Source organism: Malassezia restricta, chromosome I, assembly GCF_003290485.1.
Source record: "Malassezia restricta chromosome I, complete sequence".
NCBI lineage: Eukaryota > Fungi > Basidiomycota > Malasseziomycetes > Malasseziales > Malasseziaceae > Malassezia > Malassezia restricta.
Window position 1 is genome coordinate 1278174 of NC_040193.1, and position 25759 is coordinate 1303932.

The 25759-nt window shown below is 60.0% G+C and overlaps 17 protein-coding genes across 17 annotated transcripts; 7 read left to right on the plus strand and 10 right to left on the minus strand.

Moving 5' to 3' along the window:
• Positions 1-11: 11 nt before the first annotated feature.
• Positions 12-2306, minus strand: MRET_0742 (Hamartin protein; the record flags this gene model as incomplete). Its single annotated transcript, XM_027627369.1, has 1 exon — positions 12-2306. The coding sequence occupies one exon, from the start codon at positions 2304-2306 to the stop codon at positions 12-14; it is 2295 nt and encodes a 764-aa protein (XP_027482757.1).
• A 62-nt stretch (positions 2307-2368) lies between these two features.
• Positions 2369-4885, minus strand: MRET_0743 (glutaminyl-tRNA synthetase; the record flags this gene model as incomplete). The annotated part of the gene is made up of 1 exon (XM_027627370.1): positions 2369-4885. One exon carries the CDS (start codon positions 4883-4885, stop codon positions 2369-2371), a length of 2517 nt encoding a protein of 838 aa, XP_027482758.1.
• A 60-nt stretch (positions 4886-4945) lies between these two features.
• Positions 4946-6826, minus strand: MRET_0744 (transmembrane 9 superfamily member 2/4; the record flags this gene model as incomplete). The annotated part of the gene is made up of 1 exon (XM_027627371.1): positions 4946-6826. The coding sequence occupies one exon, from the start codon at positions 6824-6826 to the stop codon at positions 4946-4948; it is 1881 nt and encodes a 626-aa protein (XP_027482763.1).
• An 88-nt stretch (positions 6827-6914) lies between these two features.
• MRET_0745 (trafficking protein particle complex subunit 1) lies at positions 6915-7662 on the plus strand (the record flags this gene model as incomplete). Its single annotated transcript, XM_027627372.1, has 2 exons — positions 6915-6920; positions 6946-7662. 2 exons carry the CDS (start codon positions 6915-6917, stop codon positions 7660-7662), a joined length of 723 nt encoding a protein of 240 aa, XP_027482764.1.
• MRET_0746 (diphosphomevalonate decarboxylase) lies at positions 7655-8896 on the minus strand (the record flags this gene model as incomplete). The annotated part of the gene is made up of 1 exon (XM_027627373.1): positions 7655-8896. The coding sequence occupies one exon, from the start codon at positions 8894-8896 to the stop codon at positions 7655-7657; it is 1242 nt and encodes a 413-aa protein (XP_027482761.1).
• A 177-nt stretch (positions 8897-9073) lies between these two features.
• Positions 9074-9694, minus strand: MRET_0747 (large subunit ribosomal protein L27e; the record flags this gene model as incomplete). Its single annotated transcript, XM_027627374.1, has 4 exons — positions 9074-9265; positions 9305-9457; positions 9556-9589; positions 9663-9694. The coding sequence occupies 4 exons, from the start codon at positions 9692-9694 to the stop codon at positions 9074-9076; spliced, it is 411 nt and encodes a 136-aa protein (XP_027482762.1).
• Positions 9695-9892: 198 nt separating this feature from the next.
• MRET_0748 (small subunit ribosomal protein S23e) lies at positions 9893-10324 on the plus strand (the record flags this gene model as incomplete). Its single annotated transcript, XM_027627375.1, has 1 exon — positions 9893-10324. One exon carries the CDS (start codon positions 9893-9895, stop codon positions 10322-10324), a length of 432 nt encoding a protein of 143 aa, XP_027483067.1.
• A 214-nt stretch (positions 10325-10538) lies between these two features.
• Positions 10539-10872, minus strand: MRET_0749 (mitochondrial protein required for assembly of cytochrome bc1 complex; the record flags this gene model as incomplete). Its single annotated transcript, XM_027627376.1, has 4 exons — positions 10539-10583; positions 10609-10704; positions 10732-10763; positions 10791-10872. 4 exons carry the CDS (start codon positions 10870-10872, stop codon positions 10539-10541), a joined length of 255 nt encoding a protein of 84 aa, XP_027482765.1.
• A 276-nt stretch (positions 10873-11148) lies between these two features.
• Positions 11149-12057, plus strand: MRET_0750 (ribosome biogenesis protein BRX1; the record flags this gene model as incomplete). Its single annotated transcript, XM_027627377.1, has 1 exon — positions 11149-12057. One exon carries the CDS (start codon positions 11149-11151, stop codon positions 12055-12057), a length of 909 nt encoding a protein of 302 aa, XP_027482706.1.
• Position 12058: 1 nt separating this feature from the next.
• On the minus strand, positions 12059-12592 carry MRET_0751 (uncharacterized protein; the record flags this gene model as incomplete). The annotated part of the gene is made up of 1 exon (XM_027627378.1): positions 12059-12592. One exon carries the CDS (start codon positions 12590-12592, stop codon positions 12059-12061), a length of 534 nt encoding a protein of 177 aa, XP_027482669.1.
• Positions 12593-12646: 54 nt separating this feature from the next.
• MRET_0752 (ergosterol biosynthesis protein) lies at positions 12647-13048 on the plus strand (the record flags this gene model as incomplete). Its single annotated transcript, XM_027627379.1, has 1 exon — positions 12647-13048. The coding sequence occupies one exon, from the start codon at positions 12647-12649 to the stop codon at positions 13046-13048; it is 402 nt and encodes a 133-aa protein (XP_027482708.1).
• MRET_0753 (uncharacterized protein) lies at positions 13033-15153 on the minus strand (the record flags this gene model as incomplete). The annotated part of the gene is made up of 1 exon (XM_027627380.1): positions 13033-15153. The coding sequence occupies one exon, from the start codon at positions 15151-15153 to the stop codon at positions 13033-13035; it is 2121 nt and encodes a 706-aa protein (XP_027482707.1).
• A 25-nt stretch (positions 15154-15178) lies between these two features.
• MRET_0754 (uncharacterized protein) lies at positions 15179-16516 on the plus strand (the record flags this gene model as incomplete). The annotated part of the gene is made up of 1 exon (XM_027627381.1): positions 15179-16516. The coding sequence occupies one exon, from the start codon at positions 15179-15181 to the stop codon at positions 16514-16516; it is 1338 nt and encodes a 445-aa protein (XP_027482710.1).
• MRET_0755 (lysyl-tRNA synthetase, class II) lies at positions 16473-18311 on the minus strand (the record flags this gene model as incomplete). Its single annotated transcript, XM_027627382.1, has 1 exon — positions 16473-18311. One exon carries the CDS (start codon positions 18309-18311, stop codon positions 16473-16475), a length of 1839 nt encoding a protein of 612 aa, XP_027482709.1.
• A 67-nt stretch (positions 18312-18378) lies between these two features.
• Positions 18379-20547, plus strand: MRET_0756 (endonuclease LCL3; the record flags this gene model as incomplete). The annotated part of the gene is made up of 1 exon (XM_027627383.1): positions 18379-20547. One exon carries the CDS (start codon positions 18379-18381, stop codon positions 20545-20547), a length of 2169 nt encoding a protein of 722 aa, XP_027482712.1.
• On the minus strand, positions 20516-21448 carry MRET_0757 (zinc finger protein (RING finger); the record flags this gene model as incomplete). The annotated part of the gene is made up of 1 exon (XM_027627384.1): positions 20516-21448. One exon carries the CDS (start codon positions 21446-21448, stop codon positions 20516-20518), a length of 933 nt encoding a protein of 310 aa, XP_027482711.1.
• A 156-nt stretch (positions 21449-21604) lies between these two features.
• On the plus strand, positions 21605-25747 carry MRET_0758 (phosphoribosylformylglycinamidine synthase; the record flags this gene model as incomplete). The annotated part of the gene is made up of 1 exon (XM_027627385.1): positions 21605-25747. One exon carries the CDS (start codon positions 21605-21607, stop codon positions 25745-25747), a length of 4143 nt encoding a protein of 1380 aa, XP_027482678.1.
• Positions 25748-25759: the final 12 nt, after the last annotated feature.

Here is a 25759-nt window from a genome sequence, read left to right on the forward strand (position 1 = left end):
AGTCTACACCATTACTGAGCAGGTGGGCCGAGCGACAACGGCGGCACGACATCGTCGCCGACCGCGGGCTCCTGCGGCGTGCGCAGCGTGTTCGGCGAAAAGAGCGTAGCCTCCGCGAGAGCCGGCGTCATGTGCGTGCGACGTTCGCCCTGCGCCCGATCCATCGCGTGCTTCTCGAGCTGCGAGCGGCACTCGAGCAGCTCCAGCTCGAGCGACGCGTTGCGCGATTTCAAAGCGTGCACCGTGTCGAAATCAGGCGCCGGAGGCGCGGGCGGCACCGCCTGCTGCCACCGCAGCGCCTCGAGATGCTGCAGTCGCTCGCGCTGCTCGGCTACCTGCGCACGCAGGATCTGGACGTCGCGGTCGAGTTGCGCCTTGTCGTACGAGAGACGCTCCGTCGCCTCGCTGTAGTGCCGCGCACTGCGTTCGCTGTTGACGACGTGCAGCTCCATGGCTTGGAAGCGCCATAGCAGCTTGTTCATTTCGTCGCGCTGCGCATCCATGTTCGTCAGCTTGTCCTCCCATTCCGACAGACTGCCGTGCAGACGATGCACGGCGGCATCGTACTTTTGCAGGCGCGCAAATTTCGGCGCAGCCAGTTGGAGATCCGCGTCGGCGCGGAACAGACGCGCGCCCAGATCAGAAATGACGTCGGCCTGCGACTTGGTGACCGAGCGCGCCTTGTCCAGCTCGACCTCCAGCTCTTGCACACGCAGCATCCAGCCGCGCCGCTCATCACGGTACGTATTCAGCTTCGTCGTGAGCTCGCTCTCCCACTGCATGTGCCGCGCGTTCGCTGCTTGGACCTCGGCGCGCTGCTGCTCCATATGAGCCTGGAGCGTCTGCAGCTGCGTACGCAGCATCCGATTCGTGTCCTGCAATTGCTGCTGCTGCTCCTCCTCGGCCGTGCCTGCAATCCGGTCGCGGTGCAAGCACCCAATGTGCATGAGCAGTTGCTCCCGCATGTACAGCTCGAAGCGCCATTCGCTGCGCAGACGCACATCGCCCGATTCGTCCGCCATAGGTAGAGGCACGTCGCGATCGGGAATGGACGTGGTGGGCACGTACAAGCGCTGGCACATAGCCAGCAGATCGGCCGGATCGCTGTGCTGCCACATGCGGCCGGCCGGCTCGTCGGACGCAGGCTCGTGTTTGGCCAGCTGGGGATGCACGAGATGGTGCTCCAGGTATATGTCACTGCCGCGCTGCAGAGGCAGTGTATCGTTCTCGTCCCACGGCACGGAATCGCCGAGATGGGCAAGGCATGCGTCCGGCGCACGCAGAAACCACAAAAACACCCCAGGAAACAGACCGTACACGGTCGAAAACAGCAGGCGAACGTGCTCGTTGGCATGCACAAACACGGTGACAACGTGCGCATACAGACGAAAGAGCGCTGGCAGCTTGTTCGGCTCCGACCGACTCAGCCAGTACGGCACATGCGGCAGGATCATGACAAGGCACTTGATCCCCTCCTCTAGCACCGTGGCGTCATCGAGCGTCACGAGCAAGGCGAGGAGCTCCTCCAGCAGGCACGTCGACGTGATGCGGTACGTGTGCATTGTGTGCCGCTGCAGAAAAAGGATCAACGCATGCAATAAGTGTGTGCACGTAGGAGAGAGCGTCAGAGCGACGTGATGCAGAAAAGGGGTCGGTCTTGTCTCGCTGTACATGCTCAGGATGGTATCCAGGGACGCCAGAGCCGGGTGCCTGCCTGGCACGGGTCCCTCAGCATAGAGCATGAACACACTTTGGGTGAACGCAAGCGCAGCATCCGACGCTGGCGACACGTCACGGCGGTACGCATGCGTGTCCTGGACGTCGTCGTATACTTCTAAGGGCACAGACAGCATCATGTACACGCACAGCCGATGCGCACGCGCTACATCGGCATACGAAAGCGCGTGACTTTGTGAGAGTGCAGGAAACACGAGGGCTTGGGCCCAGTGGGCTATCAGGCGCCCAGGGCCGAGCAGGATCGCTGCTTGCTCGACGACGCGCAACATACACGCGGCATCGGCGCCTCCGTGCATATCGATCAGATCCACATGCAGGCGCTCCGCAATCGACTCACATGCACCCGAGCGCTCCGGCTCAGGCGCATGGATCCACTCGGGATCCGACATGTCCGTATCCAGATGCAGATCGGCTAGCAGCGCCTGCAACGCAGTCCATGCTGCGCCACCGTCGCTGCCCTTTTGGAGATGCGCATACACGGCCTGCGTCGCCTCCTTCAGCAAGGCAACGGTCCCGCGCGGCGCATGTACCTGGAACGAGCTCTGGCTCGAGAACGACGGCGGCGGCATACACAAGGCCAAACCGCCGCCACACCAGGGCGGCAGGAGCTGGTTGCGTGGTTATCACGTGACTACTTCGACTTGCCCGCGTCCTCTTTGAGCGACACGATGCGGTTGAGCACGAGGTGGTGGGGCGCCTGGTCGCCAAAGAGCGCCATAGAGCTGTCGCTGTCAGCGGCAAAGTAGCCCACACGCATAGCCTGGAAGCGGACACACTCTTTGCCGACAGTGCTCGAGGCCGACGCCTGTGACGCGTCGTGGGCCTGTACGCTCTGCGCGGCGTCCTTGCCGAGCGCGTTTTCTGCCAGCTGTGCAGCCTGCTGCACACGCTCGTGCGCCTCGCGCTTGGCTTGAGCCATGGCCATCTCAGCCACACGGAAAATGCCGACTTCTAGCATGGCATCCCGCAGGATTTCGCGGCTGTGGGGGTTGATAAACGCCAAAAAGTCGTCCTGGGCCGCGGGGTCTTCGCACGTAAAGAGCGGGTGGAAGAGGCGCGCTTCTGCGACACGCACGGGACTCTGACTCGGAGCATGCTCCGCGACCCATTGGATATATGTCTTGGGCACGACCGGCGACGCGCCGTTTTCGTAGCGGCACACGAGCTCGGTGACCTCACCAGCGTCATTCGTACGGAACGACGTGCACGTCACGGGGTGCGGCACCTGGTACAGACCCACCGTCTTGCCTGGCGCGAGACGGAAGTAGTCCGGCGCGTCTTGCGTACGGAAGTCGGACGCATCAATGTACACCGTCTTCGTAAACGGCACGGTCACCTGGCCCATCTCAGGCACCTTGGGATGCAGCGGCTTCGTGATATCGAGCGCATAGTCGTCAGGCAGGTTTTCAATAATGACCTTGAGCGGCTTGACCACCATCATGAGACGCGGTGTGTTCATCTCGAGGTACTGCCGCACCGCCTGGTCAAAGCGACTGAGCGGGATCGTCGAGTTGTGCGTAGTGACGCCCAATTGGTTCACAAACGACAGAATAGCACCGGGCGGCACACCACGGCGGCGCAGACCAATGAGGGTATACATGCGTGGGTCGTCCCAGCCGTCCACATAGCCCTCGTTCACGAGTTTGAGCATCTTGCGCTTGGACATGACCGCACCCTCGATCGACAAGCGACCGTACTCGTACTGTCGCGGCTTGTACACATCCAGCGCATCACACAGCCATTCGTACGATTCACGCGCGAGAATGAATTCCGTCGTGCAGAGCGAATGTGAGATGTTTTCAAAACTGTCGACCAGGCAGTGTGTAAAGTCGTACGTGGGATACATGCACCACTTGGTGCCTGTGCGGTGGTGCGGCGCGTCCAGCACACGGTACGCGATCAAGTCCCACATATACGGATTGCCACTGCCCAGCATGTCCTGCTTCATGCGCAGCACCGCCTCACCGGGCTGGTACTTGCCATGCTTCATATCGTCAAACGCCTGCAGCGACTCTTCGATGGGACGATGCCGCCACTTGCTCTCGACGCGCACGTCTTTGTCCGGTCCACCGCGACCTGCGCGAATCTCCTCCGGTGTCGAGTGATCCACATACGCCAGGCCACGGCGAATCAGCTCGAGAGCCAATTCGTACAGGCGGTCAAAGTAGTCAGACGAGTATGTGACCTTGAACGGCTCGAAGCCGAGCCACCGCACCGTCTCGAGAATGCTCACAAAGTACTTTTCTTCCTCTGCTGCCGGGTTTGTATCGTCGAAGCGCAAGTAGCACAGGCCTTTGTGGTAGCGTGCAAAGCCAAAGTTGACCGCGATAGCTTTGGAGTGGCCAATGTGCAGGAAACCATTGGGCTCAGGCGGGAACCGCGTAAGAACAGAGCCATGCGTCGCACGCAGGTGCTCCTCACGCAGTCGCTCCGACTTTTGCGGATTTTCGCCCGGCTTGTGCAGCGAAGCGAGGAAGCCCTCTTCAAACATCGCATCGGGACGCACTGCCTCTTCCTTCTTGGGCTTCTTGTCCGCCTTGGGCGCTGGCGCGCTCTTTTTCTTGGTCGCTGCTGCGCGTGGACCGAACTGCGCCGTCAGCTCAGCTTCCACGGCATTCTTGATATCGACGGGCTGTGCCCACCGCAGCGACGGAGCGCCGCGCACGGCCGACATGAGGAGCGACATTTTAGGCCATCCGCCGGCCTCCGTGATCTCAGCGCGGTGAGCATCCATCTTGCTACGCACGACAGCCACGCACTCAGCAGGCGATACGATGACGCCGACGCCACAGTGTTCGTTGAAAGCTGCGTCGTCGTCCAGCGTGTCCACCGAGGCCGCATACGCGCATGCCGTCTGGATTTGGTCCGTCGACACGAGGTCTTTGCGCACGACGCGGTCAATAATGTAGTCTAGCTTGTGATCGGGCAGGTCAGCGCCATTCGAGGCGGCCACTACGACGGCCGAGCCCACTTTGGCATCCAGGTGCTTCTTATCTAGGTCATGCGCAGAGATGGCATGCTCGAGCGCGCGCGCATACTTGGGGTTTTTGATTGTATCTGCGGCACGCTGACCTGTCAGCGAAATCGTCGCAAACAAATCGACGAGGCGCGCGACATGAGGATCGCTCGTATCGAGCTTGGGCGCCATAACGAGCTGGGAAAAAAGGCGCGCGAGCAAACGCCGTGGGCTTCTCTCTAGTCACGTGGCTTAGTCTACACGAATATGGCGGTACATGCGCTGGACGCAGACATAGCAGGCAGCGAAGCCAACGAAGCCAAAGAGCAGAAAGTCGAGCGTCGAAATGATGAGCAGGTAGCCAATGTACAGAAATTTGCTCGACAGATCTGGCAAATTGAGACGCATGACGCAGAAAAAGACGCCATACGCAAACAGCCAAAACGCACTGGCTCCACCGGAAATAAAGGCACGCCACTGCCAGCGGTACTCTTCGGCGCACAGATGCAGATAGCAGTTCAGAATACTCACGGTCGCAGTTGTCAGCAGCGTTACGACAAAGGTGAGCGAGAGGAACCCAAAGGCATAGTACACGCGGTTGCCAAACAAGGAGTTGATAATAAAGAAGAGCTCGAGCCAGGCGGCACCGAATGGCAGCAAGCCGGCGAGCAGAGCGGACGGCCATAGACGCATGTACCATTTTTGCGGCGGAATCTGCCGAGGAATTTGGTTCACGCGCACGGGATGCGGAAATCCACCCGCTTTGAGACCAAAGTACGTGCCGAGGAACGACAGAGGCACATGGATCAAGAACCAGAGCGCCACGAGGGCCAGCAGCGTACCAAACGGCACGGCGCCGGACGAATGATTCAGCACCAGCACAAAATTGAGCAGATTCATGAGCGCGAAAATGGCTGTCGGTAGCAGCACAGCCGTGAGAATCATGTTGCGCCGCCACTGCGCGCCATCAAAGCTCACATATACCCGAGCACTGACATAGCCACCAAGGCACCCGAACAGCGTCCAAGTCACAATCATGATGGTGCCGAGCGATCCGCGATTCGAGGGGTTGAGGAAGCCCAGCAAAGCAAAGAACAAGGTCGTCGTAGCCATCGCACCCAGCTGAGCGCCTGATCCTGCCATGACACTGAGCATCATCGAGGATGTGGGCGCACGGAACACCTCGCCATGCACAAGCTTCCACCCGAAATCTTCCTGGATATCTTCAGTGAGGTCGATCGCATTGTAGCGGTAGATATCGTGGCGCATAGAGCGTGCCATGACGAGGGCGACAAGGAGGCAAAGAAGCGCCACGATCGCGGTTGCATTGAGTAGTGAGTACCAATGGATCCGCGGATCGACAACGTGCAGGTACGCATCCCATCGCGTAGCCCATGGCGTATCACTGCGTGTCCAGATGACGCTGTATGTGTACGCCACCGGTGTCGTGGTATTGGGTGAGAGGAACATGGGCTCACTCACGTCGCACCGCGGCTGAGACGACGTCATGGACGCAAGGGACATGGGCCGGACATTGACACCAACGACGCGGTACTCTTGGGGCGAGCGCTCGTGGTATGATATATTGAGCTGGTAATGATTGTACACGGCAGGGGTCTTGAGTCGGTGCCCTTGAGCATCAAGAATGGTGCCAAGCAAGAACCCGATCGAATTGACACGGAGCGTGCCGTCTGGTTTGGTCATATCGATATCAGCCACAGGCAGGCCATCGACCATCCAGTTGACCGCATACCGCTCGTTGATGCGGTCGTTGACGAAGGACGCCTGCTCAGGTGTTGTCTGGGTCATGCAGAGGGGGACGCACGACTTTTCTTCGAGCATGCGCACCTGAAGCGCGCTGTTATAAATACGATCACCAAACAGCACACTTCCCAAGCTTCCGCTCTCAGCCTTGATGCCCGCGTCCGGCCGGCAGAATCCAAGGCGCTCATCATAGTAGTCGTAACTGACGAGACCATGCACGGGTGTTGCACCGGCCATGGGATGCAGAGCATTTACATGCACCGGCACGGACTGCCCACGGGTGTATGACACAGGCGCACTGCCTGGCAAATACCATGCATGGGCGCGGTACGCCAGGAGCACGAGCGCCCATAGGCCTAGCACACGCATCGACACCAAACGCAAGTGACGCGTGGCCTGCGACGCCGAGTGGGCGTCTCTCAACTCACGTGATACTCACGCCTGGACCTCGACCATCATGCGAGTAGGTACGGAGCGACTCACGGCAGGCGTATTCGTTCTGGGTGTTTGATCGCGGCTGTAATGTGATATACCATCAAGACTGGTCGCGACTGCATCAGCAGCATGCGGCGGCTACGTCGGGCTTGTCGTTCACGTCGTCCCTCTCGTCAACGTTGCAGCTGGTGGGCGGCGCCGGTGGCGATGAAGACAAGGCCGGTGTGCATGCAGCGAGCAAGCGCGCTCGCGGCGATACGATGGAAGGTGTCTCGCGCCATGTCAGCACAGACGAAAAAGAGGTGGATCCGCGCCTCTTGCCGTTCGATGAGGAGTCGAAGCTTATCTACGGTGTCGTGTACTCACTCCGAAACATGGTGCGCAAGTTGGGCGGATCTCACGAAACATTTCACAATATCTCGACCCCCACCTATACCCTGACGCACATGCAGACGCCCAGCATGTACACGTTTGTGCTCATTACCGACGCGCCACCGAATCGAGCCGAAAAGGGCCCCTCCGTCGGCGGCACACCTGGCACGAGCCCGATCCCGGGCACGGATGACACGACGTTACGAGCCGTGATACGTGAGCTATGGCGCGGTCCATGGATTCAATTTGCGGTGCATCACCCTCTTGTGCACGCCACCGAACGCGAAGCCCTCGACGAGCACCAACCTACGTCGCGGGTTCGCGGCATCGACAATACGGCCCTGCACACCAACGTGGAGCGCGTCTTGGCTCAGTACAAGCTACTTCCTACTATGTAGTGCGCACAGGCACACCCTCGGGCGTGAGCAACGACTGCGGGCCCAGGCCATGCTCAAGCACACGAGGACCGTCGCCGACACGCGTGTGGATCACGCGGCGCACACTCTCGGCGGGATGCACGGGCACAATGTCGTGGCGGAATGTCGCCGGCAGGGGTGCATCGTTGGAAGCCATCTGGAAGGGGTCGTCGAAGCTCGCGCCTGGGAAGTAGTGCTGCACGGCGCGCAGGACTGTGGGCACGTCCTTTTCACGCATGTACAGCACGGCATTGGGACCAGCGTCAAAGGTATAGGCAGCCATAGGATCCTCTCCAGCCTCAGCTCGCGCACGATTCAGCTCCTCTACGACCTGCACAATGGCACGCGACGTGTCGTTCATGTAAAAGATCGGCGGAGCCGTGTCCAGGCAGCAGGCGTGGAAGTTGTTCGAGTCGGCCATGGTGACGCGTGCAAAGGCGCCAAAGTCGCGGGCCGCAATGGCTTCCGTCATGGCACGCATTCGCTCCGGGACCACATGACGGATGCGGTGCTGCAGCAAAGGCGACGTCTCGACCGTCTTCTGCATGCCGCTCGTGGACGACGTGCCCTTCTTGCCATCGTTCACCACACAAATCAGGACGTGCAGGTCGGGCCAGTGTTCGCGATTCGCCACCGGCACAGCAAGGGAGTCGGTGCCGTCGTCAGCCGTGCCCATATTCCACGCGACAAAGCCGCCAAACACGGAGCGACAAGCCGAGCCACTTCCACGGCGCGCAATCATAGAGAGTTGCGAGCGCGAGAGGATGCTGCTTAGACCATAGAGTTCCGCGACGGTAATCGCAAGCGCTGCAAAGCCCGACGCAGACGATGCCAGACCAGCCGCTGTCGGGAAGTTGTTTTCCGAGCACAAACGAAGACCCCACCGGGACAACGGCGGAAGTGATGTATCGCGTTCTTCGCGATCAGCACGCAGCCTGCGCAGCTCCGTCAAGCATGCTTCGAGACGCCCACCCGGCTTGATACTCTCTTCGCTACCGTTGAGCCACAGCTTATCATGACGTGATCCCAGGTCCTCGGTCGTGCCAAACGAGGCATCAGCGCGCGCTGTTGTCACGGTCCGCAAATGGTCCTGGTCAAGCGTGACGCTAAGACTGTCATTCGTAGGAAGAATCAGCTGCGTATCACGCTTGCCCCAGTACTTGATTACAGCGATGTTCACGGGTGCCGTGCACGTCGCCTGATACACCGCTGTCATGGTCCGTGGCAGCCATGCCACGTGCCACAAAACAGCTTCAAAACCACCGCAGGCCAACATCATCGCTCTCAGAGGGCATCATCGGTATGCTATTTTGGGGCTACTGATGCTGCTATACGCACCAGTGAGCAGCTATAACTCCATAAAGAGCTCAAACGACCAATAAGTACAAGGCACTTAGAAGCGCAGGGGCGTGAAGAACCACCGGTTCTTGCCGCTCTGGTAGCGCTCCTCAAACAGCTTCTTGATGGCCTTCTTGGCCTCCTCACGCTGCGACACCTCCTTGAACGTGTCGTTCGACACGACACCCTTCAGACCCTCGAGCTCGAGAGCGTAACGAGTAGGGAAGAGGTGGTTGTAGTTGATGACCTGCACATGTTAGACACACAACAAGCGCACACCACATACCTTGATGAATGGCTTGATCTTGCTGCGGCGAGCGAGCTTCTTGGCACCCATCGACTTGGTCACCTTGAGAGGGTAACGCTCGATACCAGCGGCAATGACGTAAGGGAAGCCGTGCTCCTTGGTGCCCTCATCCTGCTGCTTGATAACAACAACCTGATATGTTAGTCATGTTCTTGCACACTCGTGCTCGACACCACGGCGAGACAGGAGCCGCGACATCCGTGGTGCCTCGCTCGCTCAGACACACATACCTTCTTACCGGCGTGACGACCCTGAAGCACAACACTAAACATCAGAGCCCATATTCACGGGCAACATGTTAGTACATCTGCTACACTCGCGACACCATAATACATACGCAACCTTCCCGGGCTTGTAGATCTTGGGCATTGTGACGTGCGACTTGACGAAGCGTACAAGAAAGAAATCTGGGCGGCGTCCAGGCATGGGTGGAACGCGCTGCTGGTTTCGATATGATCACGTGTCGTATATAGTTTTGCATCACGTGTTGTGGGAAAGTGGGCAGCGAAGAGACAAGCCCCCAGCTGGGCCGCCGCCGCTCGATTTCTCTTAACCAAAGCACACAGCATGGGTAAGCCTAGGGGTCTCTATACAGCTCGCAAGCAGGTCACGAACCGTCGCGACAACCGCTGGAGCGACGCTCACTTCAAGAAGCGCGCTCTTGGTAACTTCTACAAGACCTCGCCCACCGGTGGCTCGTCGCAGGCCAAGGGTATCGTGCTGGAGAAGATCGGTGTTGAGGCTAAGCAGCCCAACTCGGCTATCCGCAAGTGTGTCCGTGTTCAGCTGATCAAGAACGGTAAGAAGGTGTCGGCCTTCGTGCCCTTCGACGGTTGTCTCAACTTTGTGGATGAGAACGACGAGGTACTGATCGAAGGTTTCGGTCGTAAGGGTAAGGCCAAGGGTGATATTCCCGGTGTGCGTTTCAAGGTCGTGAAGGTCTCGGGTGTGGGTCTCTCTGCCCTCTTCCGGGAGAAGAAGGAGAAGCCCCGTTCGTAAATTGGTGCTACGAGCACATCGCATGGACTGGATCTCTGTCACCAAAGTCCAGCCATCCCATTGGTACGAGTAGCTTGGAGATGCTCTGCTTGTATTCAAGGTTGTGTATCATCTAGCAGCCCAACTCGTTTGTATCCGCCAGCATCGATTATGCCCTCAGAGACTAGATAGTCTCTACAAAAATATATCTTGCCTACCGATAGAATGTGTGTGTCTACTTGAGCCAGTTGGCCTTGGCCGTGTCCTGCTGCGCCGCGAGCTGCATGTGAGGGTGTGGTACGTACCTCTGATTGCTGTTCACGGATGCGGGCGGACTGTGCGGCTCGTTCATGTGCGTGACGCTGGGCATCCACACTCCTCTTAAGGTCGGGGGACAGGTTCTGCCGTGAGTAGAACAAGGCACCTACATCATACATCTGTTGTTCATTTGGCGTGGTCGCTGCTGTGAGTGATAGGTTGTACCTACTCTTTAGAAGCACGACGCCTGTACCGATCACGATAGCAGCACGTGTGAGAGCACGCGCCCAGTTGGCGGCACCACCTGCCATGACAGCGCGTGAGGGAAAAAGGCAAGTTGCTCACCTCCACGAGTGCCAGGGCCGCTCCGGGAACGTGAGGCATGAAGCCACTCTATGATTTTTGGAGCACGCGCGCAGGTAGAAACGAAGAGGACAGAGTCTATCAGCAGATCTATGAGCAGATGTCGGATACGACGGGCGTCGAGAGACACGGCAGGTGGGGGGAGCGGTGGGTGGCGTTGAGATCACGTGCGCCGTCACTTTTTTTGGGCGCAAGGCGACACGTACAGGTTGGCGATTGCTGGCATGTCGAGCAAGTACAGTGCCGCGCTCAAGCGCGAGGCCGCGGGAGGCCAGAAGCGCTCTGCTGCAGATGACCAAGATACCAAGATTCGGCGGAATAAGCAGCGGGTGCTCCTGCTACCATCGCGCGGTATTACGACACGCATGCGGCACCTCGTGAACGACATTGAAGCCCTGCTGCCTCACTCCAAAAAGGATTCGAAGCTTGACTCGAAGTCGGATCTCTCCGTATTGAATGAGCTGTCGGAGCTGAACAACTGCAATAACTGCATGTACTTTGAAGCTCGTCGGCACGAGGACTTGTACCTGTGGCTGTCCAAGACGCCGAACGGACCATCGGCCAAGCTGCAAGTGCAAAATATTCATACGATGGACGAGTTGAAGATGACAGGCAACTGCCTTAAAGGATCGCGGCATATTTTGAGCTTCGATAAGGGATTTGATGCAGCGCCACACTGGCAGCTCATGCGTGAGATGCTGACGCAAATGTTTGCTGTGCCGCGCACGGCTCGCCGTGCCAAGCCGTTCATTGATCATGTGCTGTCCTTTAGTATTCTGGACGGCAAGATCTGGTTCCGCAACTACCAAATCATTGAGAAGGATCCGGGTGCGGTGGCCGCCGCCGAGGCCGAAGGCACGGATCCGAAAAAGGCACAGACGGAGCCTATGCTGGTCGAGATTGGGCCGCGTATGGTCATGACGCCGATTCGTATCTTTGAGGGAAGCTTCGGCGGCCCGACGCTCTTCGACAATCCCGAGTTTATTTCGCCGAACGCCATTCGTCACGCGATGCGTCGCAGCAAGGGCGAAAGCTACAAGACCCGGACGATGCAGTCCGAGAACTTGCGCGTGAAGCGCGACAAGTACAAGGGTTCGGAGAGCGAGCTGAGTCGTGCCAATGTATTTGCATAGTCTACAGACGCTTTTTCTTACTGACAAGGACGACGCGTTTCTTGGGTGCGTCGGGCCGATCGCCGTGTGGGTGCTTGTTTTTGCGCGTAGGTGGTGCTTCGGGCTCCTCAGGCTCGAGGAGGCTGTAGTCGATGCCGGCGACCTGGGGCGAGGTGGTCGATGCCAGCTGGAAGGCCGTCCGCAGCGTGTCGGGTTCGAGGGGCACGATGGGTGTGTAGGTATATTCAGGCTTCATGAGTATATGTGAGAGTTCGTGATGCATATGAGGCGCGATAGTGCGTTTGGGTATGCGTGTTTTGCCGGGTATATCAGAGACGTGGTGCCAGTATGTCTTGGGTATCGTGGCGCGCCTGGCATGAGCGGCGGCCTTGTCCGCTTCGCTCGCGTCCGGTGCTACGTCCGGGCGCAGGTATGGCCGCACGGAGCGGTCGTACAGGGGCATGAGCTCAAAGAGGGTGAGCATGTCCTGCGTGCCGTTGAGGTGAAAGGGCGCCAAGTCGGACGGCGCATGGATCGGGGCGGGGAAGTGCGACATGGTGGAAAAATGGGCGCAATTGCCCTCCGCTTGTCCCTCTGCCCCCTCCACGACATGGATTGGCTACCTGCCCACGTCTTGCCGAAGTGGCTGCTGTTGGTCGGCGTGATTGCGGCGTTGAATGGTGTGCAGAACACGCTCAGGCCTGTGTTCAGCCATAAAGTGTATGCGTCGCGAGAGGGCGTGCGCCAGGCCACGCCCCTGGCCGCTCGCCTGTTTGGGTTGTGGAACGTGACGTCGGCGATGGTGCGTGTGTATGCCGCGTACCACATGAACGAGCGTGGTGCGTACATCCTGTGTCTCGGTACCTTTGTGATCGCATGCTACCACTTTGTGAGCGAGATGCTGTTCTTTGGTACGCTCGCGACTGCCGCAGGTTCTATCAGCCCCATCCTTGTGGCGTCAAGCTCGATCGTGGCGATGGTGTCGCAGTACTCGTACTATGTAGGAAAGTGAAGCTCGTCGATGATGTAGGTATCATGATCTTGCAGCGAGGCACGCACATGCACGGGGTGCGCGGCAGGCCGCGTCGTGCGCTCCAGGATGCGGTCATGCGAGGCGGAGCGATCCGACTCGTACTCTTGCACCGAGCATCCGAGATAGGCTGCGGCCACATGTCCGGTGGCCACGAGCGGTAGCGTGTCGATGTACTCGGCGCCACGTCGTGAGGCAGGTGCATCACTTGCGTCGCACACATGCAGGACCAGATGCAGCACACGAACAAGGGCGTGGCCGTCTTCGTCCGCACACGTCGTACAGAACGCGTGCGCCTGTGGAAGGATCCGGTGGCACGTCGAGCAGTAAGCGCGCAGCCAGTCGTGCTCGGGCGACACACGCAGCACGCAGCACGGGGTATCCAAGACGGCCGGGGAGTACCCGTCCAAAATCGAGCGAATCAGTGGCTCTTCCGCCTCCCAGAGCTCGAAGCGTGGGGGCCGCACCGGGCTGGGCGGCGACAGGCGTGGCCGCTTGACCGACGTGCACGCATCGAGCCATTCGGCGCGGCGCGTGCACAGCGGCTGCACAAGCGGATCGCGTTCGGACAGCACAGCGACGTTGTAGCCGCGGTCGGTGGATGTGCCCAGCGAGCCTTGCAGCATGCCCAGCGCGTTCGTCTTGATGCGCACGTTGTTGATGCGGATCAGCTGACGCGGCTGTAAGCGCGTCGACAGACCTGCCTGTTGTCCCCACAGCCCGATCTGAAACACCATGTGATCCGGCACGTCCGGCCGGGCGTGATGCTTGGCCAGCAGAGCATCGTGTCCCTGAATGAGGGGATGCGTCGTGTAATCCGCGACGAAGAGGTCGGGCACGGCGCCAAAGTGCTTCACTCGCACGACTTCGACGATCATGTCGACGTACGTATTGGGCTGCAGCGCATCGAGCGTCACGAGCGGATGCGTGCTAACCGCTGCGGACGTGCCGTGCTGCACCATTTGCACGAGGGCGGCGCGCTCCTCGGCGCCTAGCTCGGTGCCGGGCGACGCCGTGCAGTGGTGCGGCGCATGGCACGCTGCCCACGCATATGGCTGGAACGCGGGTCCGACGCCATGCGCCTTGCCCTGGTACGCCTGGATCTGCAGCTGTCGAACCAGCAGCGCGTCGCCACGCACGACATGCGTCGGCAGTCGATCGAGATGGCGTGCAAACAGATTCATGACGAGCAGCGACGCGCCGCCGTCCCATGGCTTGGGCGGCTGTATGGCGAGACGAACCATGGCATCTGTCATGCCGCCGTGCGCACGAGCGCGTGGTAAGTGCACGACGGGCTTGTCCATCACGACGCCCATCACATGCACGGTCGAATGCACCTCGACGTCGGCGAGTGGTGTGTACGTGGTCCCATCCAGCGTGCCGGGCCGTGCGAGGTCGAGGACGTGGCCGGGCCAAGACGGCAGGGACGCGTCACTGAGCGTGCTCGTCTGTGACGGGGGCGGCGCCGCCTGCTCGTCGGCTTCTTTCGGCGGCTGCATGACGAGCGTCGTGGGGCGGGATCGATCGCCCTCGAACCACAAGAGCAGCTCCTCCTCCGCGTCTGTGTGCAACAGCGCCTTGAGGGCGACGCGCTCGCTGAACACGAGGCCCGCGCGCGGCGGCGACGATCGCACACGCACCACGTCGCCACCGAAGCCAGAGAGAAAGACGGGCATGGGCGCGTCATGCGTGTGCCGACGCCACACCTCATGCAGCGCCGCCGCATACGGTCCACGAAACGTGACAGGCAAGGCGGCGTCCTCGGCGCCGTCCAGCACGCACTGAAAGGACCGCGGTTCGCCCTGAGATAGTCCACTCACGTCGCTCAGCGTGCCGTGCGTACACACCGCGGCGCCACGTCCTCGCGATACGCGTCCCAGCCACCGTGACCACGGCACAGGCGCACCGAGCATGTCCACCTCACTTTCACAGAGCGCGAGCAGAGGCGTGCGCGGATGCACGCACACCGTACGTGCACTCGGAAACGGCGGCCCCGTCGAGGTGTCCGCGACCGGGAACGCGACCGTGCTGCGCTCCGCCTCGATCGGGTCCGCCGCCGACGTTCGCCGGCGTCGTGCGCGGCCCATACGTTGTGGAGAAACCACAACGAGCATGCAGCAGACCCACCTGTCTTGGGCGCCGCGCACGCAGCGGATCAAGCTCAAGCGTGCCGAGTTTCCCGCGCTGCCGGTGTGGTATGAGGGCCCGCTGCCGTACGCGAACATGCAAGCGCGGCTGTATTTATACGCGTATATGGTGCATCTCGATCACGTCGAGGCGCTTACGTGGCCCCTGCCGCGATTGGACGCGCTGCACACATGGGACGAGGCCCTGGCGTACGAGCTGCTGTGCCGCCTGATGCTCCCGCTCGCCCATCTTGCATCGCTCGAGCATGGCCAGCCGACGAGTCGCACGCACGACACCATCCAGGCGCTGCGCACGTTTGCGTCCCCCGCGGCGCATACGCCCTGGGCGCGGGCGCGCGCCTTGGCCGATACGTTTGCTGAGCCCACGATCCTGGAGGACGTCGCCGTCGACACGTCCGTATGGGGCTCTAAGCGTGCGACGTACGTGCCCGACTCGCCGGTGGGCCCGCGACGCACGCGCAGCACGGCACGCCTCGAGGCTGCGCTGCAGCAGACGATCGACGAAGACGAGGAACAGGTCGGCGTACGACGCTCGAGACGCGCTGGCGATCGCGCTGCTCGTCAGCGCCGCGCCGAGATGGAAGAGCGCGCACAGCGCGTGCTCGGCACGCGCGAACGCCTCACGGACGATGCGCCGCCCATGTCCCTCGAAAGCAAAATCGCCTGCCTCGTCGACTTGTGCGACGCCCTGAGCTATGCGCGCCCACCGCATGAAAGTCCCCTGCACCGCCTCGTCCAGCCGCTGCTCGAGCCTGCCGCGGACGCCGAGCGCCGCGCGCGGCAGCGCGTCACGGACGTCGAGGCGGAATGCGAGCAGGTGATGCGCACGCACAAAAAACGCGCACCGAGCATGTCGTCGCCTAAATACGCGCGCTGGAAGAGCGAACGAGAGGAGCTGGCCGAGACACACACGCACTGGCAGCTCGAGGCGCGTGCGCAGGCGTATCTCGCTCAGCGCCGCGCCGGCTTCCGCTCGGGCCCCCTGGGACGCGACGCCGAAGGCAGGACGTTCTGGCACCTACTCCCGGCCTGTGAGCCGCAGGCAGCTCTCGGCGCGAGTGGTGGTCGCTTTGGCCTGCTCCCGCATTCGTCCGGACACTGGTCGCATGCCCTGCTGGTGTACGACCACGCATGGCTCGCTGCGACGCACCCCGACCAAGTCTCAGCGATCCTCGCGTACGTCACGCGTAAGCAGAGTGCTAGTGATGCGCTACGTATGCAACTGGAGGGCGTACGTGACTATCTCGCATGGATTCACGCTACTGCTCCGGCTTGTTCGCCGGGAACGCCAGCACCTCCTTGATCGTGTTCGAGTCCGTCAGGAACATGACGAGGCGGTCGATACCCAGACCCCAGCCACCCGTCGGTGGCAGACCATGCTCGAGCGCATCGAGGAAGACGTGGTCCACCGCCTGTGCCTCGTCGTCGCCTGCATCCTTCTGGCGCGCCTGCTCCTCAAAGTTCTCGCGCTGCACCCACGGGTCGTTCAGCTCGGTGTACGCATTCGCGATCTCCTTCGTCGCCACAAACGCCTCAAAGCGCTCACAAAGGCCAGGGATCGAGCGGTGACGCTTCGCGAGGGGCGACATGATCTGAGGGTGACCAATGATGAACGATGGGTTCACACACTGCGACTCGATAAACTCACCCACGAGCTTGTCGATCAGGCGGTTGGCCGTGCGTGGCTCGCTGCAGTCCACATTGTGCTTCGCACACAGGTCGCTCAGCCACTGGCGCGTCTCCTCGGTGTGCAGCTGGTCGGCCGGGGGGAACGTGACCTGCAGCTGCTTCTCGAGCTCGGGGATCATCTCGAAACGCTTCCACGGCGTCGAAAAGTCGATCTCATACACACGTCCGTTCGGATCGTCCTTGCCGTCGGGGTGGTACGTCACCTTGTAGCCACCCGTCACAGCTTTGACGAGACCCGAGACCATGCTCTCGGTGATATCCATGAGGTCGTACATGTCCGCATACGCCATATAGAACTCACACGTCGTAAACTCGGGGTTGTGCGTCTGGTCAATCGACTCGTTACGGAACACACGGCCAATCTCGTACACACGGTCGAGACCACCGACCACGAGCTCCTTGAGGTACAGCTCCGGCGCAATACGCATAAACAGGTCCATCTTGAGGTCATTGTGATGCGTAATAAACGGCTTGGCACTCGCACCACCAGCAATCTGGTTCATCATCGGCGTCTCGACCTCAAGGAAGCCCAGCGTATCCAGGTAGCGTCGGATGTACTGAATCGTACGCGCGCGCTTCACGAAAATGTCACGCACGGGCTGGTTCATAATCAGGTCGAGGTAGCGCTTGCGGTAGCGCTGCTCCTGGTCCGTAAAGCCACCACCCGATGCCTTCGGCAACATCTTGAGGTTGGGCGAAAGCAGCTGAATCGCATGCGGCACAATCGACAGCTCGCCCTTCTTCGTCTTGGCCGGCACACCCTTGACACCCACGACATCGCCGCGGCGAAGCAGGTCGTGCGCCTCAAAGTAGTCGCCCTCCTTGTGGTCCTGCATCTGTGCCATGATCTGGATCTTGACGCCCTCAGCGTGCAGGTCGTAGAAACGCAACTTCTGGCCAGACGCACGCATGTTGTGCAGACGGCCCGCCACAGACACCACGTCAGGAAGCTGCGAGCCCGCCTCGACCTTGTCCTGGTACTGCGCAATAAAGTCCGTCAGACTGATCGACACATGGAACTTGTGCGGGTACGGATCAGGCTGGCGGGTCTCACGCAGCTTTTGGATCGCACGGCACCGCATCTCGTAGTACTGGTTCGGCGTAAGGGCATCTTCCGCTGCCAAGTTCGCACCAGCCTTGGCAGGCGCAGCATCACCCTCCTTCTGCATCTTGGCGGCCTTCTCCGCCTTCTGATCCTCCTTCTGCCGCTGCTTTTGCCGGCGCTTAAGCTCGCTCTTGCTAATCATCTCGCCCGTCTCAGGGTCAGCCAGCAGATTCACGGCCGCTTCAGCTTCTGTCATTGCACTACGCTGAAAAAAAAACGCTCTGGTAGGAAGTACTGGGCGCAAAAAGGCTCGTCGCAAAAGAGTCTGTCTCCAAACTTGACACACTCCCAGCCCTAGGGGCATACAATGACGCAAGAAGAAAAAAAGCCACGCGGCCTCCGACGAAAAGCGCCTCTTCCTCCACCTACCCATGGACGCTTGGTTCACAACATGGGCACGATGGATCAAGCGCCATGAGGCAGCGCTGTTCCGTGCTGAGCAGGTGTGTGCGCTCGAAATCGATGTGCATCACCTATACTACCTGCTTGTGCGATGCGAAGGCCTTGGATTCGATGTGGGCCCGCTAGATGTGCCATGCACGCCCCGACGCTCGTTGCCAGGTGTCGTTAGCACGGGCATCCCCCACAGCGATGCTTACAGTATCGCGTCGATCCAGCAAACCATTCAGTCATCGGTATCAACATGGTGGGGCGGCAAAATAGATGCCCCTGATCCTGATCGCTTGTACGCTTACCTCTACTCCGTGCTAAGCCGCGTGTCGTCACTACGTATCACTCCGCCACCGACGTCCGTGCATTCTGCGTTCGCCGACTTTCCGGGCGAGCATGCGACACCACTGTTTGTATGCAAAGGTATCCGGCACCTTGCGTTGGATGGCGTCGATCCCGCTTCTATCGTCGGATGGGACCGCCTGAGCATTCAACTCACCTCGCTGGTGTGCACACATATCAGCATGGCTGATGTAACAGACCTGTTCGTCGGCCTCGTGCTGCGTGACGCCCACATCGAGTCCCTTCCTGCTGCTGCCTGGCACGCGCTCCAGTACGCATGCCTTGCTTACAACGAGCTCACATTTATCCCCTCGTCCATGACCACGATCCTTCCGTCGCTACGCTACTTAGACGTGTCCCACAACCTCTTGAATGCCGTGCCACCTGCCCTCGAGTCCTTGGACCAACTTCAGGCCCTCAATGTGTCGGGCAATATGATCGACAGCGTCCTTGGCATCTACCTCTCGCTACCACACATCCGTATCCTGAATCTTGGCGGTAACCGTCTTGAGAGCTTGTGTGGCGTCGAGCGGCTACATACACTCGAGCAAATCGATCTGCGCACGAATATGATACAAGATCCCGGCGAGGTGGGACGCCTCGCTACGCTGCCCCAGATTTCGCATGTCTGGATCCATTCCAATCCGCTGCTCACCACACATCCCGACGCACGTGTCGCGTGCTTTTACTTCTTTGCGCTCGAGCACAAACACGTGGTCTTGGACGATGCACCTTGTGGGTTCTTTGAACGTCGACGGGTCTCATCCATGCTCGCCCAACGCGTCGCCATGCAACCTCAGCGCGATAGTGCTGTCATTGAGGCGCGGTATGCACCCAAGGTGCGCCACGTCACCACCTCTCCCACCATCACATCGACTGAGCGGCGCAAAAAGAGTCATCCAAAAACACCCACACGGCGCCCTGAGGCCGCTGCCACATTCGATACATACAAGCAACGCATGGAGCAATTGCGCGATCACATGGGCGACGATTGGCTGCGTGTCGTGGCCAAGGGCGACAGCGACCCATTTCGTGTGCATGCACCGTGCGAGGATGCACCGATACTCACTTTTCCATGGCCCATTCGGCTTTTCATTGAGACAGTATCGACGCCGGTGGGAGCAGCATGCGTCAGTGCTGGCACCATTGCGGGGTCCTTTCTTATTTGGCGCCGATTTTTCCGGCGTATACCCAACGCCTCATACATCACGCCCTCGATATTGCGTTCGCGGAGACGTATCGTGGGCCGCGTCACCAGTGTGGGCGACGCGGATGGCTTCCGTTTGTACCACACACCAGGGATTCCGTTTCTTCGACAGCGGTGGCACAGGCCGCCGACCAAGGCATCCGACCTGCGACATCAGACCATTTCTGTGCGACTAGCCGGTGTGGATGCACCCGAGGCCGCACACTTTGGCCGCGAGGCACAGCCATATGCAGATGTGGCACACAAGGAGCTGCGGCGACTCCTCGAGGGACGTACTGTGTGGCTCGATATGGCCCTCATCGATCAGTACCAACGCCTCGTCGGTACGCCCTACGTGTACCGATGGCCATACTTGTGGCCCACGAACGTATCGTTGGCACTCGTGCGAAAAGGCTTGGCGACCGTGTACCGCAGCACCAATGCGACGTACGGTCCACCATCGCTCTTGTCGCGGCTCTTGTTCGGAGCGACGTCAGGTCGTAAGGCGCTGGAACGGGCAGAAGAACACGCCAAGCGGTGTCGATTGGGTATGTGGCGCTTGGGCTCCAAACTTGAAACGCCTGGTGCGTTCAAGTTCCGGACGACACACCATCGATCGTGATAGCGCTATCGTCATTGTCCAAACCGTGCATTCGGCGCCGCTCCGCGCGGGCCTCGGCTTTGTCAGACTGACGCTTGTTCATCCGCTCGATAATCTTTGTGGCCGAATTGAACAGCCCGTGTGTCTTGGCTCCACAGGCGAAGCACTTGGGCGTCTTGGTGAACCGCGCAATAGCACACTTGGCACAAAAGTAATGCCCACATAATGTCACAATGGGATCTGTAAACGGCTCGCGACAAAGGAGACAAGCGAAAGGAATGTCTTCTTCCTTGTCGTCGTCGTCCTCAAGGTCTGCACCGTACGATCCCGCGCGCGCATCAGCCGCCTCACCCATTGAGTTCATTTGCCATCCTGCTAGATAGTCGCTTCGGTCGTGCAGGAATTTGCATGTATCACCAAATCCACAGTAGCCCGTCTCCTTATAGTCCTTGCAAATGTCGGGCTGGTAGTCCACAACCGTGACTGTGCGCACATTCGCAGGCGCTTTCATCGGTCCCTTGGCTTTCCACTTGGCCGATGTACCGTCGTCACGCTCTTGTGTGTACTTGGCATAATGGGCCATGCCGCGATAGGTTCCATCGTCGTTCGTCTTGGGCGCTTGGGTCGTCTCATGGAAATACTGCATCTCCTCCGCTACATCCCAATCCGCACCACGCGTCGCATCCTCACGATTCGCATTGGCATTCGTAGCCGAGTCATTCGCCCGTTCTGTCGCGTGCACGGTCGTCTCGCCGAATCGGTCAGGCACAAGGCTCGCCGCCGCTGCTGCATCGCGCTCGCCCTTCGTTTTTTTCGTCACGACAGAAGACGTAGCATCGTCCTTGTCGTCTTCTACCACTCGCTTGCGCACGTCACGCAAGCCAGCACGAGGCCGCTTTTTGAACACAACTTCCTCGCCCATGGTGGCGGCGTTGGAAGACGATCAGGCGTGCTGCGCTGACATAAGCCCCAAAGGGAGCGTCAGGCGTTGGCCGAAAAAAGGAACGAAGCCATAGCCACGAGTTTTTTTCCTCCTGCCGTGGCCCTGTAGCGACGCCGCGCATTGCCCGCTTTCCCGATGGATGCCCCACCGTGCATTACGCTGCTTGGTCCCTCGACGTCGCTAGAGGCTAAGCGGAAGCAGCTTTTGGAGCAGGTTCAGGCTGTCGCCCCGCACGTCCAGCATCTGGATGGCGTGTTTCTGCACCTGGTCCTTGTGCCTTCGCACGACGAGCTATCGATTCTCCAAGACGCGTCGAGTACCGAGCGTCAGCGTCTGGATGATCTTTTGAACTACGGTGATGATATTGTGCTGCCCGGCACGCGTGAGGTTGTCCAGCTCGCGCTTCAGGGACAGAGGACGGCTGGTAAGGATGTCCTTTTTGTCCTGCCTCGTCCCGGCAACACGACGCCATGGTCATCGAAGGCCACGGATATTTCGCATATTTGTGAGATGGATGGCATGATTGCGCGTATGGAACGCGGTATGGCTTTTGTTCTCGATGTGATGGAGCCGCTTTCTGACGACGAGTTGGGCCGTGTGCAGTCATGCCTACACGACCGTATGACCCAGATTATTTCGCGCGAGCCGCCGTCGGTACACATAAAGGAACTTTTCGGCCATGGCGAGCCCGGTGAGCTACGGATTGTGGAGCTGCTTTCGTCGGCAGATGATACCAATTGGGAAGCAGCACACGACAGCCTCGAGGTCGCCAACAAGCAGTATGGTCTGGCGCTAGCACCGGATGAGATCAATTACCTTGTCGACGCCTTTGTGCGTGGACAGGGCGACACTGCGCCTCTACGGCGGAACCCCACGGATGTCGAGCTGTTCATGTTTGCTCAAGTCAACTCGGAGCACTGTCGCCACAAGATTTTTAATGCAACGTGGACCATTGATGGCAAAGTGCAGCCGCAGTCGCTCTTTGCGATGATCCGCAACACACACAAGGTGACGCCGGACCACACCATCAGTGCGTACTCGGACAATGCCGCCGTTCTGGATGGCTCGGAGGGCGTTCGTTTCCTCCCTGTGCCTGATGCCTCATCGCCTGCGATCCCAAACGTGTACATCGGTCGTCGAGAGGCGATGCCGATCTTGGCGAAAGTCGAGACTCATAACCACCCCACGGCCATCTCGCCGTACCCAGGTGCCGCCACGGGCTCAGGTGGCGAGATTCGTGACGAAGGTGCCGTGGGCCGTGGCTCCAAGCCTAAAGCGGGTCTGGCCGGCTTCATGACGTCGAATCTGCTGCTGCCTGGCGAAGCGCGGCAGCCGTGGGAAGAGGACGTGGGACAGCCGATGCATGTCTCGAGTGCGTTCGAGATCATGCGTGACGCGCCGATAGGCTCGGCATCGTTTAACAATGAGTTTGGACGTCCGGCTCTGACTGGTTTCTGGCGCACGCTGTGTGAGAAGGTGCCGACCGACAAGGGCACGATGGAGTGGCGTGGCTACCACAAGCCGATCATGCTGGCTGGTGGTCTGGGCAATGTGCGCCCTGCCTACACATTCAAGGGCCACATTGAGCCGGGTGATGCGCTTATTGTCATGGGCGGTCCTGGTTATTTGATTGGCCTCGGAGGCGGTACGAGCTCCTCGCTGGCTGGTGGCGGCGAAGGCAATCGGTCACAGCTAGACTTTGTGAGTGTGTCGCGTGAGAATGCCGAGATGCAGCGCCGCTGCCAAGAGGTGATTGACTTTTGCTGCACCTGCCAGACGAACCCGATCGAGAGTATCCATGACGTGGGTGCTGGCGGTCTGAGCAATGCGCTGCCAGAGATTGTGCACGACGCCGGTCTCGGTGCCGTGTTTGAGCTGCGTGACGTGCCTCTGGGTAACTCATCTTTGAGCCCCCTGGCCATCTGGTGCAACGAGAGCCAAGAGCGCTATGTGCTGGCTGTCCGCCCCTCGAATCTCGCCGCCTTCAAGGCCATAGCCGAGCGTGAGCGATGTCCGATCGCTGTCGTTGGCTACGCCACCCAAGAGCAGCGTCTCGTGCTCCATGACCGACTGCGGAACGAGACGTGCATTGATCTGCCCATGTCGACGCTCTTTGGCAAGCCGCCCAAAATGGAGCGCTCGGCCGTGCATGTTGAGCGCCAGCTGCAGGCATTTGATGCTTCGCTGTCGGCGTACCTGCCGGGCTTGGACGAGCAGGCTCGTATCGCTGCGGCTGCGGACCGTGTGCTGCACCTGCCGTCTGTCGGCAGCAAAGCTTATCTGATTACGATCGGCGACCGCAGCGTCACGGGTCTAGTTACGCGTGACCAGATGGTGGGTCCGTATCAGGTACCTGTGGCTGATGTGGCTGTGACGCGCACGTCGTACTCGTTCGATGACGATGCGCCTGGTGAGGCCATGACGAGTGGCGAGCGCACGCCGCTCTCGATTCTGAGTGGCGCTGCCGCAGCGCGCATGGCTGTAGCTGAGACGCTGACCAATATGGCTGCGGCCTACGTCGACGACATTACCAAGGTCAAGCTGAGCGCCAACTGGATGTGCTCGGCTGGATACGAGCAGGACGGCGCGACTCTGTACGACGCCGTCCAGGCCATTGGCTTGGACCTGTGTCCCAAGCTGGGCCTGTCGATTCCCGTCGGCAAGGACTCGATGTCGATGGGCATGTCATGGCGCACAGAGGCCGGCGAAGCACGCACGGTGCATGCACCTTTGAGTCCCATCATTACCGGCTTTGCACCCGTGGAACGCGTGTCCGAGACTTGGACGCCGCAGCTTCAGCGCATGGAATCGAGCTTAGTGCTGATTGACCTGGCCAATGGCCATCAACGTCTGGGTGGCTCCGCGTTGGCGCAAGTGTTCCGTCAAGTGGGAACGGAGTCGCCGGATGTGGAGAATGCGGACGTGCTCAAGGCCTTCTTCCATGCCATGGCCATGCTCAAGCAGCTGCACGCCAACATGCCGCAGGCAGCTCCGCTTGTGCATGCATACCATGATCGTTCGGATGGTGGTCTGCTGACGACGGTGCTGGAGATGGCGTTTGCGGGACGTGTGGGTGTCGACCTGGACATTTCCCAAATTGTGCGTGCCTCGCCTATCGCGGCCCTCTTTAATGAGGAGCTGGGTGCCGTCCTGCAAGTGCGCAGCGCTGACGTGTCTGCTGTGACGTCTGTGCTCACAAGTCTCGGTGTGCCTGGTCAGGCCATACGCGTCATTGGTCACGTGCGTTTGGAAGATGAAGACATTCACGTCCGCTGCCATGGTCAGGCAGTGTATTCGACGACTCGCGCCGACGCCCAAAAGGCGTGGGCTGCGACGTCGTTCCACATGCAGACGCTGCGAGACAATCCAGAGTCGGCCAAGCAGGAGTATGCGCTGATTAGTGAGTGCAGCGAACGCACAGCTCTGACGTACGAACTGACGTTTTCGCCCGCCGACTCGTCCAAGTGGTCGGATCCTGATACCGTGGAGCGGCCCCTCGCATCGCAGCCACGTGTGGCCATTTTGCGTGAACAGGGCGTGAACGGCCATGTCGAGATGGCATGGGCCTTCGCTCAGGCGGGCTTCTGCGTGGTGGACGTACACATGACCGATTTGCTGTCGAAGCGCGTGTCGCTGGAGCCGTTTGTGGGCTTGGCTGCCTGTGGTGGCTTTTCGTACGGTGACGTGCTGGGATCCGGCCGTGGCTGGGCCCAGTCGATTCTGCACTCACCACACGTGAATGCTGAATTCGCGGCCTTCTTCCAGCGCGAAAAGACATTCGCCCTCGGCGTGTGCAATGGATGCCAGATGTTCAGTGTGCTTGGCCGTGCAGGTCTCATTCCCGGCGCTGAACACTGGCCGCTGTTTGCGCCGAATGAAAGTGGCCGCTTTGAAGCACGGTTTACGACCGTGGAGATCAAGTCGACCGACTGCATCTTTTTCCGTGGCATGCAAGGCAGCCGCATCCCAGTCGCACTCGCTCATGCTGAAGGCCGAGCTTCGTTCCGTGGCTCGTCGACGCTCGAAGGACTAGATGCCCAACGCGGCATCGCGCTCAAGTACACGGACCACCGCTTCCCCCTCAACCCCAACGGCTCGACAGCCAATGTGGCAGGTGTGACGGCGAACAAGGGCCGGGTACTAGCACTCATGCCGCATCCTGAGCGTGTCGTGGCGACACAAGCACTCAGCTGGGTGCCGTCGGACATGGCCAACCGCTGGAACGGACGCAGTCCGTGGTTCCGCATGTTTGAGAACGCACGTACCTTTGTCGCATAGATACATATACAC